The following is a 14,307-nucleotide window of genomic DNA, read 5'->3' on the forward strand; positions in this document are numbered from 1 at the left end:
TTACTTGCTGTCTTCTCTCTTGTCTCAATTCTCAAACTGTATCAGCGGTGCAGTTCAGTGTCAGCGCATGAAAAAGGAAGGTCATTTTCTCAGTGACGCAATATGCCATGGGAGATTTTTTTTCTTTTCTTTAAATTATTATTTTTTTGTAACCTGATGATCCACCACACTTTAAGTATGAAAAATGTCTCTAGTTTCAGTTATGGATAATGCAAACCAAGTCGGTTAAGCTAAATGTTAGTCTTCTGATCCATCCATTTTGATGAAAATTATTTCTTTTGTACATATACTGTTGCACTTGATTTCCTCTTTCAGTACAAAATGAAGGATGGGTCAGACAGTGGAACACAACTTTACAAGCTATTTTAATATGTTTTAAAATGTTGTTTTACTGCACACACTGATCTCACCAGAACTAATGCTTGGCATCACTGGCATCTCTTTTGGATCATAGGTATTTTTTTCTGCTGGGGTATTCTCTGATGATCCTTGATGTATGAATTCAGAATGCTTTAATCCCAAATACAAATTACCTTCACCATCAAGTGCATGAGAACACATCTGGAAAATTTCAGAGCATGCTTAGTGTTATGAACCAGAATTATGAGACATTATGCTGTATGGTGGCCACAAACCTGAGATTTGATTTGGAAGAGTGAACACTGGTGTACAGAGGTTCAGTTCTTTGTGCTTGTCTGCCTAAATTGAGTGATCTCACTGAAGATTCTTTGAGCATCAATCTGTGGTTTTTAGTTGTTTTACAAACAAGGTATAACAGTGTCCGTATGCTCCCTAGATGGCCAGCTGCAATATGAGTAGGTGCTAGTTAATGCAGAACAGTAATCCAGAGCATTCACATGCAGTGACCAGGTGACAGAAACATAAGCTCAGCTCTTCTGACAGCTCTATGGTCCTGATACAACCTTCCCACATGTTTTACTATAGGATTGACTAAAAAGGTGAGTTTTGCAATGGGAGATTATTCCATGAAACAGGAATTTGGTAGAAGATTATTTTAATTTTAGTTATTGTTGGAACTTTTAAATAGAGAATGTATTTACGCAAAATAATACTTCTTGTTTATTCAGAAGAACAGATATGCAAATGAGCGTGTTTTGACATGATCTTTCCATTGCGCGTCATTTTTTATTTCTTGTTTCTGTTTACCACTGTGAATGACGGAACTTAAAAGTAAATGGTTATATTTGCTGACAAATGGGGAAGTGAAAATCACACATAATCTACGACACCATGTTGCGCTGTTTTCAGCCACGCTGGGAAACTGTTAAATAGCCAACTGCTGAGTAAATGAACCCTATATGATATATTTCTCTTGTGCATTTCTGCCTGCTCTCTCTCTCTCTCTCTCTCATATATATATATATATATATATATATATATATGTCTATGGCACTGAACAAAGAATAAAAACATGGAATGCAAGAAAATTGCTGAAATGTATAACTGCACTGTTAAAGAAATTGTAAAATATAAATGGATCATTATATATTGAGTAAACCCGTGATGTCAATCAAACACAGTTGGTCTTAAATAGTTACCAGGGTGTCTATTTCATGTCCTGACAAGCAATTGTGTGCATTAATATTGTCTTAGTCTTTAAAAAGTTAGAAAAAAACTTCGGCCTATTGTTTTGTGGATAGTTCTTAGATGGGAAATGAAGCTGTACTTCATAATATCATTCCCTTTTCAGAAATTTGCAGTAATTCTTCAATAGTCACCATAAAATAAAATCTGCTCTTCTGCCTCCTCATCACCCTCACTGTATAAGCGACTAAACTATGTTTCTGTAAATCTAAACAGAAAAGTAGTTGATATGTTATCTGTCTCTTTAAACCAGATTTATTGATTTGTTCAAAAGTATGTTGTATCTTCTAACCTGAATATCTCTGAGCTCTGTTTTAAATGAGCATTATTCATTTTCCCCAGGTGTCAGTGGACAGGAGTCTACAGTGTACTTGAATCTGGGAGATCCTGTCAGTTTACCATGCAACCATCATGGTTCTTTTAACTGTTCCTCAGCTTTGTGGAACTGGAACAATAAAAGAACACAATACTCTATTTAATTGGTAATTCATGGAGAGGTCAGAGATAAAAAGCAAGAGAAATCTGGAAAGCTGAGAGTGGGACCTAACTGTTCTTTGCACATTAATAATCTTATCACAGATGATGTTGGACAGCACTACAGTCACCTGCATCACAATAAAAACGATTATACAGATGCATCTGTTATTACCTTGTCTCTTCTGACCAGTAAGTATATCAATTTGGAATCAGTCAAATTCTCTCAGAATGATGAATGAATGCAGTTAACTAATGATTATGCAGTTAACTTTAAAATAGTGTCATTTCCTACTAAAATAATCAACTTCATAAGTCAATTTTCTGGAGTAGACATGTACACAACCCTTACCCTAACCCTAACCCAAAACACGCTCATTTGCATATCCGTTCTTCTGAATAAAGAAGTATTATTTTGCGTAAAGATATTCTCTATTTAAAAGTTCCAACAATAACTAAAATTAAAATAATCTTCTACCGAATTCCTGTTTCATGGAATAATCTCCCATGGCAAAACTCACCTTTTTAGTCAATCCTATAGTAAAACATGTGGGAAGGTTGGATCAGGACCATAGAGCTGTCAGAAGAGCTGAGCTTATGTTTGTGTCACCCGGTCACTGCATGTGAATGCTCTGGATTGCTGTTCTGCACTAACTAGCACCTACTCACATTGCAGCTGGCCATCTAGTGAGCATATGGACACTGTTATACCTTGTTTGTAAAACAACTAAACACCACAGATTGATGCTCAAAGAATCTTCAGCGAGATCACTCAATTTAGGCAGACAAGCACAGGACTGGACCTCTGTACACCAGTGTTCACTCTTCCAAATCAAATCTCAGGCCATCTTCCGAAATACAGTACATACTTAAAATGGCAGGTTTGTGGCCACCATACAGCATAATGTCTCATAATTCTAGTTCATAACTAAGCATGCTCTGAAATTTTCCAGATGTGTTCTCATGCACTTGATGGTGAAGGTAATTTGTATTTGAGATTAAAGCATTCTGAATTCATACGTGAAGGAACATCAGAGAATACCCCAGCAGAAAGAAATAACTATGATCCAAAAGAGATGCCAGTGATGCCAAGCATTAGTTCTGGTGAGATCAGTGTGTGCAGTAAAACAACATTAAACAACTATAATTTATCTACACCCTCATCTCATCCAATCTTTACACAAATTTAGTAACAAACACAATGTGGATTTGAACTGCAATGTATTAAAATAGCTTGTAAAGTTGTGTTCCATTGTCTGACCCATCCTTCATTTTGTGCTGAAAGAGGAAATCAAGTGCAACAGTATAGTATGTACAAAAGAAATCATTTTCATCAAAATGGATGGATCAGAAGGCTAACATTTAGCTTAGCCGACTTGGTTTGAATGATCCATAACTGAAACTAAAGCTATTTTTCATATTTAAAGTGTGATGGGTCAACAGGTTACAAAAAAAAAAAAAAAATTAAAGAAAAGAACAAAATCACTCAAGGCATATTGCGTCACTGAGGAAATGACCTTCCTCTTTCATGCGCTGACAGTGAACTGCAACGCTGATACAGATTGAGAATTGAGAGAAGACAGCAAGTGAGAATGCCTGTGCACAGACTGACTGGACTCCTGCCATGGCTACTTTTCAACATCGTACTCCTCTTCACAGGTGAGAGAGAGAGAGAGAGAGAAGCCAGGCATTTTGGAATAGAATAAGAAAAGAACCATGTAAAGGAATGTATGGGGAGATGGTTTCATTTTTAATATTTTTGGAGGACAGACAAATTTAACAATTTCAAGTTTACTTTATTACTGTTAACAGGCCTTTAAAAATAATCATAATGCAAAATATTAAGTATTAAAATACCACAAGAACACAACAACACTGTTTCAGTTCTCACAAATGCTGCATTTCTTACTGTACGTGCCACTCTCCCATCCACTTTCATTGCATAGTTTTGCACATTGTAGCTGGCTAACATTACCCAGGATTTAACTGACCCTGCCGCACATTATATTTTGGTATAGCTCAGTCAAAACTTGGTCAGTGTCAAAGATTTCACTCAAAAAGTCCAAATAGCTCTTTCTAGTTTGTTTTCTTGTTTTTGCATATCATCAAAAACACAAATGTGCAATGGTTGAAAGATGGAGCAATACGTTGTTGTACACTTTGATAAAAGATGCCCTTTTATTCTGACGTGTGCTTTTCTGCCTCCTCATCAACCTCACTGCGTCAGCGACTAAACTGTTTCTGTAAAACTAAACTGTTTCTAAACACAAAAACAGTTGGTATGTTATCTGTCTCTTAAAACCAGATTTATTGATTTGTTCAAAATTATGTTGTATCTTGTAACCTGAATATGTCTGAGCTCTGTTTAAATGGGCTTTATTTATTTTCCCCAGGTGTCAGTGGATCGGGACCTACGGTGTACTCCAGTGCAGGAGAGCTTGTCACTTTACCATGCAACCTTCGTGGCTCTTTTAACTGTTCCTCAATTACGTGGACCTGGGGCAGTGCTCGATCACAAGAATCTATTGAATTGGTCACTCATGGAGTGGTCAGACATGAAAATCAACAGATAGCTAGAAGGCTGAGAGTGGGAACTAATTGTGCTTTGCACATTAATAATCTTACCACTGCTGATGCTGGATGGTACAACTGTCGTCTGTATCACAATGAAAAGGATTATACAGAAGTTTCTGTTATTAACTTGTCTATTGTCAACAGTAAGTATTTCCAATTGGAATTTGTAAGATTCTCTCAAAATGATGTATGAATGCAGCTGAGTAATGATTATGCAGTTAACTTTAAAATAGTGTCATTTCCTACTAAAATAATTATTTGTATTAATCAGCTTCATAAGCCTATTTTCTGAGCATGTGCAGTAGACATGTAACTATATCTCATGCTTCATTTTCAGTTTTTGCATCTTCTCCAGTGACAGAGCTAAAGATTGGTAGTACAGTTACTCTTGTCTGTAAACTCCACAGCCCTGGGTCTTGTGGAAAAGGCGTTAGATTGAGCTGGGTTAGAGAGACAGGAGCCCCACTGCAGGGAAACAGGTACAAACTGTCAGAGTCAGAATGCTCCTCCAGTCTGACTGTGACACTTGAGCGCTCAGACCGCAACATGAAGTGGAGATGCCAGCTAACTGTGGAGGGGAAGCAGAAGGCCTCACACAATTACACCACCATCTTCACTGGTAAGAGCTGGCTTTCCTTTTAGTTAGAAGACAACAGAAATTACCTGCCATTCATAATAATATCAGGACAGTATGTACTTTTAAATCAAAATTATTAATTTAATGCGCATTGAATATTTTCGCTGCAAACATAATTATAAAAATTGGGTCAGCTATGTTTTTCATCAGTTTTTGTCTAAAAGTTCTCGTTGTAAAGGAATGTATGGGGAGATGGTTTCATTTTTAATATTTTTGGAGGACGGACAGATTTACCAATTTTAAGTTTACTTTATTACTGTTCACAGGCCTTTAAAAATAATCATAATGCAAAATATTAAGTATTAAAATACCACAAGAACACAACAACACTGTTTCAGTTCTCACAAATGCTGCATTTCTTACTGTGCGTGCCACTCTCCCATCTACTTTCATTGCATATTTTGGCACATTGCTACTGGCTAACATTACCCAGGATTTAACTGACCCTGCCGCACGTTATATTTTGGTATAGCTCAGTCAAAACTTGGTCAGTGTCAAAGATTTCACTCAAAAAGTCCAAATAGCTCTTTCTAGTTTGTTTTCTTGTTTTTTTGTATATCATCAAAAACACAAATGTGTAATGGTTGAAAGATGGAGCAATACGTTGTTGTACACTTTGATAAAAGATGGCGTTTTATTCTGACGTGTGCTTTTCTGCCTCCTCATCAACCTCACTGTGTCAGCGACTAAACTGTTTCTGTAAAACTAAACTGTTTCTAAACACAAAAACAGTTGGTATGTTATCTGTCTCTTTAAACCAGATTTATTGATTTGTTCAAAATTATGTTGTATCTTGTAACCTGAATATCTCTGAGCTCTGTTTTAAATGGGCTTTATTTATTTTCCCCAGTTGTCATTGGATTGGAACCTACAGTGTACTCCAGTGCAGGAGAGCTTGTCTCACACAGTTACACCACCAGCTTCCCTGGTAAGAGCTGGCTTTCCTTTTCGTTAGAAGACAACAGAAGTTACCTGCCATTCATAATAGTATCAGGACAGTATGTACTTTTAAATCAAAATTATTTATTTAGTGCACATTGAATATTTTAGCTGCAAACATAATTTATGGTTAAATTTAAGTCGTGAAAGGTTAAAAATTAAGAATTTGTTCCACACAGATACAGTTACTTCCACGTGGAAGCCTAAATTGCATAGTTTAATCTTTAAAGTTTAAACTAAGAGCGCTAAAACCCTGATGCACAATTTTTATATTCCATTTATGGCTGATAGGCAGTACTGTGTTTCAGCAATACCTTTTCTGATATTTTCAGTATTAGCTTTACAGTTCTTTATAGTTACAGTTGTTCACAGTTTTTTCATTGACATCTGAACTGCTCTGCGTTCTTAAAGATTTTAATTTCCCTAGTGGTCTTTCAACAGAAAATGAAGTTGAATTCTTACTTTAATCTTTCCTATCAATATTCCTAGTTCCACACTTCTTTCCATCACTTTGGTAAATTAAGGTGAATACTCATCTTATCTGTCCATAAGACTTTGTTCCAGAACTCAGTTTTTTCATGTACTTTTTAGCGAACATTAACTTGGATCTTCTGTTCCTGAGGCTTAGCAGTGGTTTGCATGTTGTGGAGAACCCTCTGTGGTTGTGCTGGTGTAGCCTTCTCTTTATGGTAGTCTTTTTGACACATCTCTGCCAGCATCCTGCACAGTGTTTTGATCTGTTTAACAGATAACAAGGGTTTTTTTTCTTCACAATTGAAAGTTTACTTTAGTCATCTACTTCAGTGATCTTCTGTAGCCCATCATTGCTATTCATGAGCTCACTGGTGTGTTGTTGCTCCTTAACAGTGTATCAAACAGTTGACTTTGGCACACCCAATGTTTTGGCTATGTCTCTGTTTATTTATTCAGATTGTGCATCTCATGATGGCCTGCTTTACTGGCACTGACACTTATTTGGTCATCATGTTGAGAGACAACAGCAACTGACCCCAACTGCAAAGTCCACACCTAGAATCAATTCTATAACTTTTGTTTGCTTTCTTGTGCATGAAACCGTGCAATGGCACACTAGCTGAGCAAGAAACAGCTGACAGTAATTGTCCAATTACTTTTGGTGCAGGAGTAAAAAGGGCTGTAATTCCTACACGGATCGACAGACATGGAAGAAAATACCCTCAAATGAAAGCTGACAATCTGCTCTTTATCCTTCCTCACATTCATTGGTTTATTTCAAATCCAAAGTGCTGGAGTACAAGCAACCCAACAAAACTAGTGTCACTGTCCAAATACTTAAAAACTGCACTTGATACGCTGATACATAATCAAAGCTATGGATTGTGCAATGCCAGTGTGTAAAGCATGGTGTAGCATGGAGTCAGGAAAAGAGGGTGTTGCATGTCACGTAAAAACAAAAGAACAAACAACAGAAGGCAAAAGTGTATGTGAGAACAGTAAACTTGAGTACAGGACAGAGGAGGAGCCTTAACAGCAGCTCTCAGTCCTCTTCAGCTGCGAGCACAAATTAGGAACAGCAGGAAGTAACACTTGCGTGGTTGGTAAGTATGCAGGTTCCATTCCCGCCTGGCCTCATACAGTTACACCACCTTCCCTGGAACTCACTGGTCCTTCTTAGTTGGAAGGTCAGTGAAATTACACTGTAATTTCAAAGCATCAGAACAATGTTGACATTTCCGTCATGGCGATTGTTTCACTCTGAGTCTTGAACCTTTTAGTTCCAAACATAATTTGCACATGGGGGTATGCATAAAGATGAAATGAGTCTGATTTAATTGTAGTGGTTTCCCACAAATAAAACACACGTAAGCTGGCACTGATAGTGGCTAAAGGATAGGATCGGTAGTTATAACTGACCCCTTTAGCCGTTCTGCCATCAGAAGGGACCAGTTAGAATTCCAAGTGGGGCATAGACCTTGTTGACTTGAATACAATACTGAACCTAAATTGCATCAGTCAATATGCATCAGGAGAAGTTACAAAGCTATTCTATTAGCATTGTCCTCTGTTCAGGTATGGATGAATAAATAATGTCTATGATACACAATAAAGTTAATATAGGAATAGTTTGCTTTGTATTGTACAGTTTCATAAAAGGAGCTGAATGTTAACAGAGCTAACTTATCATCATCAGCACAAAGCTGTCAACTACAATATGCATCTCAGTGTTTTTACCACTATTGCAAATGACCAGGACTGTTAATATTTTAAGTTAATTTAGGAATTGCAGTGATTTTTATTTTTCACTCCATGCCCTCAGATGTGAACGCCTGTCTGACTGTTTGTCTGGTATTGCTGTAGATGACACGTACCGAGAGTTGCCGGTCCGACTGGTTGTCTTCTTCCTTCTCCTGGCCATCCCCCCGATTATTGGAACCATCTTTTACATAAGGAGGAGGAAACAAGCACAGACAGGTGACACAATGAGGAGCAGGTGTTTCCACAAATGACAGACTACAGTATTTGTGTAGTGTGAAACACTTATAATACACTGAAGCAATTATAATACACTGAAAATATGTCATGTAGCAATGTCAGTGTGAAAGCTACATCATTAAATAGTCGTCACAAATACCACGATAAGGGAAGATCAGTGTTTACATTATAGTGTCAATGCAAAAGTATGTAAAATATTATATCAGTATGCAATCAGACTGTATCAGTGTGTAAATTACTGTGTCAGTAGTATACAATCAGACTACATCAGTTAGTGTAGTCATTGTGTGAATTGCACCATCAGAACCACGCTGTAGTACTAGAACAAGTGGTGTAAGACTGTACTGCTGAGAACTGACTGTTACACCTTTTTTGTTTCCTGTAGACCAAATGCCCTCTGGACCCTCTTTGGATTATGTCAATATAGAGATGTTGGACAGAATCGCCGTTCCTAATTTCTCAGTCACCCAGCAAAATGCATGCAATGACTTGTAACATCGATATTGTCATGTTCCTGTGTTCCTGTCTGCGTTTTCCCTGTTGGGCCGCCAGATGGCGGCACTTCTGTTTTGTGTCCTGCTCCCCCTGTGTTAATTGTATGATTGTTTCCAATTGTCCAATCATTGTTTTCTGGCTGTCTCGTTTTCCCTTCCCCTTCCGTGGCCTGATTGTTCATGGTGCCCTCCTGTGTCTCGTCAGTGTGTTCTATTTAAGTTTCCCCCTCGCTGGATTCTTGCGGTATGTCTGGTTGTTCTGTGCGCCCCTGCTCAAGTCTGCTCCATGCGTTCCTGTCCATGTTCTGGATTCCTCGTGTTTGTAAATTCTGGTTTTTCCTTGTTCCTGCGTTTTGTAGTTGCCCTTGTTTGTTAGAAGTTGTTTTGTTCCCGTTTGTTCCTTTTTTTTTTGCAGTAAAGTCTTTTGTTCCCTTCATTTGGAGTTTTTGTATTTTTGACCTCTGCGTTTGGGTCCAACCCCCCCACGCATCCTGACAGATATGTATATAAGGGAAATAATAATTCAGTTACAGTTACTGCATATCTTAAATGTTGCACTGCCATTTTTTACTGTTCAGCACAGTATACATACTGCTATGATGAAACAATATTCTAGGCATTTCTCATTAGTAACTTTGCTTAATGCTGGCCCTAATTGAAATAAAAACTGATTCACAAAATCCTGAAGATACGTCCTTTCCCATATCTACTGTCTGAGCATAGCATGTGTTTTCATATCATCACCTGTTGGACCTGTTGTTTAGAACCATTCCTGAAATATGATCTGATATTAAGGCTTTTGCTCTAATCAATTATATAGTTAATGCTTGTCAGGGGTAAGTCAATTCAGCACAAGTCTGTGCGCCTAATGTGCCTTCAAAAATGCTTAGTTCTCACAGTGTAATTACTTTAATCGATTTAGTCATGTTTTGATATGACTGTAATGTAGTTGTTTTCATACTATTCATTTTTAATTCTGCAAATGTGTTTTCACACATAGCTTATTTTCAGTGACTAGGGGACCGCACTTATATTCCTCATAGCAAACATAGCTTTTTCTGACATAATGTGACCTTAAGAGGGGAAATCATCCCTCAGTAGACAGAACGTGTCTAATTAAGAGCAATTAACTGCTCATTGGTATTCAGAATAAAAATCAACAACCACAGCGGGTCCCCAGGATTGCGTTGGGAAACCTCTGCTGCAATGTATACATTTTTCCACAAGAGGGCAGTTTAGTTCTTTATATGTCTAGTCAGTGCAATAAGCAAGAGTTTGTGCATTTAATTTACTTGTGATGGTAGCTGTCATTCCACTTCTACCGGCATTGTCATCTAGTAGTACGCATTTGAAATCCTGTGCCCCAATGTAACATTCCTAACAGAGGTTTGTAAGCTGCCATTGACAACTTTTGTTGTGTATTGTCTGAGAAGATTATAAGCGTGCAAATCTTTAGATTGTCACTTTTAGATTCTCATCCACCTGCTAACTAAGTGTGGAACTGAAGTAGAGCAGTCATGCCTCTTTGAGCAGGGCAATGGAGAGAAAGTCCAGAAAGTGATAATCTTAGCACCACTCCACCCCCTGTTCCCACCCCACATCTCCAGCCTTCCCCCCAACCTCAACCCCCAGGTCAGTGATGGTGTCCACCATGTCTGGCTGGAGGGTCCCCAAAGATTGACTACACTACTGAAGGGGCACAAGAGACACAATGGAAGACTGTGAGGGAGAGAGAGTGGGTAGGTGGGTGGGTGGGTGAGTGAGTGAGTGAGTGAGTGGGTGGGTAGGTGAGTGAGTGAGTGAGTTGGTGGGTGGGAAAAATTAATGGGAAAAGTTTGTATTATAATGTAAAGCTAATCATGAGGCAGAAACAGTTTAGTCGCTGACACAGTGAGGTTGATGAGGAGGCAGAAAAGCACACGTCAGAATAAAAGGGCATCTTTTATCAAAGTGTACAACAACGTAATGCTTCAGATTCAAAGGATCAGTGCTAAGCTCATGATGCAGCAAACCACCATGTTTGTGTTACAGCCCACTTTTATAGCCTTTTATAGCCATTATTTTATAGCCCTGTCTGGAGCTCCTCCAATCCTGTGAGGGGTAACTCAGGAAAATGGATCATGTTGTCAGGGTTCTGTGTCTTCCCCCGTCATTCCTGGTTGGGCCGCCATGAAAATCAAGAGAAATCTGGAAAGCTGAGAGTGGGACCTAACTGTTCTTTACACATGAATAATCTTACCACTGCTGATGCTGGACAGTACTACTGTCGACTGTATCACAATAAAAATGATTATGAAGATGCTTCTGTTATTAACTTGTCTCCTCTCAACAGTAAGTATTTACATTTGGAATTAGTCAAATTCTCTCAGAATGATGCATGAATGCAGATAACTAATGATTATGCAGTTAATTTTAAAATGGAGTCATTTCCTACTAAAATTATTATTTGTGTAAATCAGTTTCATAACTCTTTTTTCGGGAGTAGACATGTAACAATATCTCATGTTTCATTTTCAGTCTTTGCATCTTCGCCAGTGACAGAGCTGATGATTGGTAGTACAGTTACGCTTGTCTGTGAACTTCACAGCCCTGGGTCTTGTGGAAAAAGTGTTAGAGTGATCTGGGTTAGTGAGACAGGAGACCCACTGCAGGGAGACAGGTACAAGCTGTCAGAGTCAGAATGCTCCTCCGGTCTGACTGTGACACTTGAGCGCTCAGACCGCAACATGAAGTGGAGATGCCAGCTAACTGTGGAGGGGAAGCTGAAGGCCTCACACAGTTACACCACAAGTGTCCCTGGTAAGAGCTGGCTTTCCTTTTAGTTAGAAGACAACAGAAGTTACTTGCCATTCATAACAGTATCAGGCCAGTATGGACTTTTAAATCAAAATGATTTATTGAGTGTGCATTGAATATTTTATCTGCAAACATAATTTATGGTTAAATTTAAGTTGTGAAACGTTAAAAATGAAGAATTTGTTCCACACAGATACAGTTACTTCCACGTGGAAGCCAAAATTGCATAGTTTAATCTTTAAAGTTTAAACTAAGAGTGCTAAAACCCTGATGCAAATCTAGTTCTTTATAGCTAGATTTGTTGACAGTTTTTTCATGGACTTCTGAACTGCTCTGTGTTCATTTAAAATTCCCTAGAGGTCTTTCAACAAAAAATGAAGTTGAATTCTTACTTTAATCTTTCCTATCAATATTCCTAATTCCACACTTCTTTCCATCACTTTGGTAAATAAAGGTGAATACTCATCTCATCTGTCCATAAGACTTTGTTCCAGAACTCAGTTTTTTCATGTACTTTTTAGCAAACGATAACTTGGATCTTCTGTTCCTGAGGCTTAGCAGTGTGAGGCTTTTGCATGTTGTGGTGATGCTCTGTGGTTATGCTATTTGTAGCCTTCTCTTTATGGTAGTCTTTTTGACACATCTCTGCCAGCATCCTGCACAGTGTTTTGATCTGTTTAACAGATAACAAGGGTTTTTTTCTGCACAATTGAAAGTATACTTTAGTCATCTACTTCAGTGATCTTCTGTAGCCCATCATTGCTATTCATGAGCTCACCGGTGTGTTGTTGCTCCTTAACAGTGTATCAAACAGTTGACTTTGGCACACCCGACGTTTTGGCTATGTCTCTGTTCATTTATTCAGATTTTTCAGCTCATGATGGCCTGCTTTACTGGCATTGACACTTATTTGGTTATCATGCTGAGCGACAACAGCAACAGACCCCAACTGCAAAGTCCACACCTAGAATCAATTCTATAACTTTTGTTTGCTTTCTTGTGCATGAAACAATGCAATGACACACAGCTGAGCAAGAGACAGCTGACAGTAATTGTCCAATTACTTTTGGTGCAGGAATATGTATCAAAAGGGCTGTAATTACTACATGGAGCAACAGACATGGAAGAAAATACCCTCAAATGAAAGCTGACAATCTGCTCTTTATCCTTCCTCACATTCATTGGTTTATTTCAAATCCAAAGTGCTGGAGTACAAGCAACCCAACAAAACTAGTGTCACTGTCCAAATTCTTAGGGACTGCACTTTATACGTTGATACATAATCAAAGCTACGGATTGTGCAATGCCAGTGTGTAAAGCATGGTGTTGCATGGAGTCAGGAAAAGAGGGTGTTGCATGTCACGTAAAAACAAAAGAACAAACAACAGAAGGCAAAAGTGTATGTGAGAATAGTAAACTTGAGTACAGGACAGAGGAGGAGCCTTAATAGCAGCTCTCAGTCCTTTTCAGCTGCAAGCACAAATGAGGAACAGCAGGAAGTAACACTTGTGTGGTTGGTAAGTATGCAGGTTCCATTCCCGCCTGGCCTCACACAGTTACACCACCTTCCCTGGAACTCACTGGTCATTCTTAGTTGGAAGGTCAGTGAAATTACACTGTAATTTCAAAGCATCAGAACAATGTTGACATTTCCGTCATGGCGATTGTTTCACTCTGAGTCTTGAACCTTTTAGTTCCAAACATAATTTGCACATGGGGGTATGCATAAAGATGAAATGAGTCTGATTTAATTGTAGTGGTTTCCCACAAATAAAACACACGTAAGCTGGCACTGATAGTGGCTAAAGGATAGGATCGGTAGTTATAACTGACCCCTTTAGCCGTTCTGCCATCAGAAGGGACCAGTTAGAATTCCAAGAGGGGCATAGACCTTGTTGACTTGAATACAATACTGAACCTAAATTGCATCAGTCAATATGCATCAGGAGAAGTTACAAAGCTATTCTATTAGCATTGTCCTCTGTTCAGGTATGGATGAATAAATAATGTCTATGATACACAATAAAGTTAATATAGGAATAGTTTGCTTTGTATTGTACAGTTTCATATAAGGAGCTGAATGTTAACAGAGCTAACTTATCATCATCAACACAAAGCTGTCAACTACAATATGCATCTCAGTGTTCTTACCACTATTGCAAATGACCAGGACTGTTAATATTTTAAGTTAATTTTGGAATTGCAGTGATTTTTATTTTTCACTCCATGCCCTCAGATGTGAACGCCTGTCTGTCTGTCTGATATTTTTGTAGATGGCACGTACCGAGAGTTGCCGGCCCGACTGGTTGTCTTCTT

At 38.4% G+C, this 14,307-nt stretch overlaps 2 protein-coding genes and 2 long non-coding RNA genes across 18 annotated transcripts in view; 2 read left to right on the top strand and 2 right to left on the bottom strand.

The window, feature by feature from the left end:
• Window positions 1-14,307, bottom strand: part of LOC135250788 (uncharacterized) — a 90,584-nt gene that overhangs the window by 32,629 nt on the left and 43,648 nt on the right. The gene's annotated exons all lie outside the window — the stretch shown is intronic.
• The window catches only part of LOC135250772 (obscurin-like), an 85,667-nt gene that overhangs the window by 23,229 nt on the left and 48,131 nt on the right, over window positions 1-14,307 (top strand). Inside the window, exons 1-5 of one of the 6 annotated variants that reach the window (XM_064327434.1) lie at window positions 2,342-3,183; window positions 3,641-3,738; window positions 4,473-4,796; window positions 4,991-5,272; window positions 6,141-6,218. The exons of 1 other annotated variant lie outside the window; for it this stretch is intronic. In XM_064327434.1, the coding sequence (XP_064183504.1) occupies window positions 3,672-3,738; window positions 4,473-4,796; window positions 4,991-5,272; window positions 6,141-6,218 (751 nt within the window). In that variant the 5' untranslated portion in view covers window positions 2,342-3,183; window positions 3,641-3,671. Of the gene's footprint in view, window positions 1-2,340; window positions 3,739-4,472; window positions 4,797-4,990; window positions 5,273-6,140; window positions 6,219-11,370; window positions 11,527-11,712; window positions 11,995-14,307 lie in introns of those variants that run through there. 4 more of the 6 variants (XM_064327426.1, XM_064327460.1, XM_064327441.1 and 1 more) reach the window with 4 other exon arrangements.
• LOC135250851 (uncharacterized) lies at window positions 6,147-8,714 on the bottom strand. Its single transcript, XR_010329033.1, has 2 exons — window positions 8,578-8,714; window positions 6,147-6,966 (listed from the first exon to the last, which is right to left on the bottom strand). It is a non-coding gene; the product is annotated as an uncharacterized LOC135250851 (long non-coding RNA).
• On the top strand, window positions 6,966-9,098 carry LOC135250840 (uncharacterized). The gene is made up of 3 exons (XR_010329030.1): window positions 6,966-7,806; window positions 8,567-8,680; window positions 9,087-9,098. It is a non-coding gene; the product is annotated as an uncharacterized LOC135250840 (long non-coding RNA).

The sequence above is a fragment of the Anguilla rostrata genome, chromosome 1 (assembly GCF_018555375.3).
Source record: "Anguilla rostrata isolate EN2019 chromosome 1, ASM1855537v3, whole genome shotgun sequence".
NCBI classification, from domain to species: Eukaryota; Metazoa; Chordata; class Actinopteri; order Anguilliformes; family Anguillidae; genus Anguilla; species Anguilla rostrata.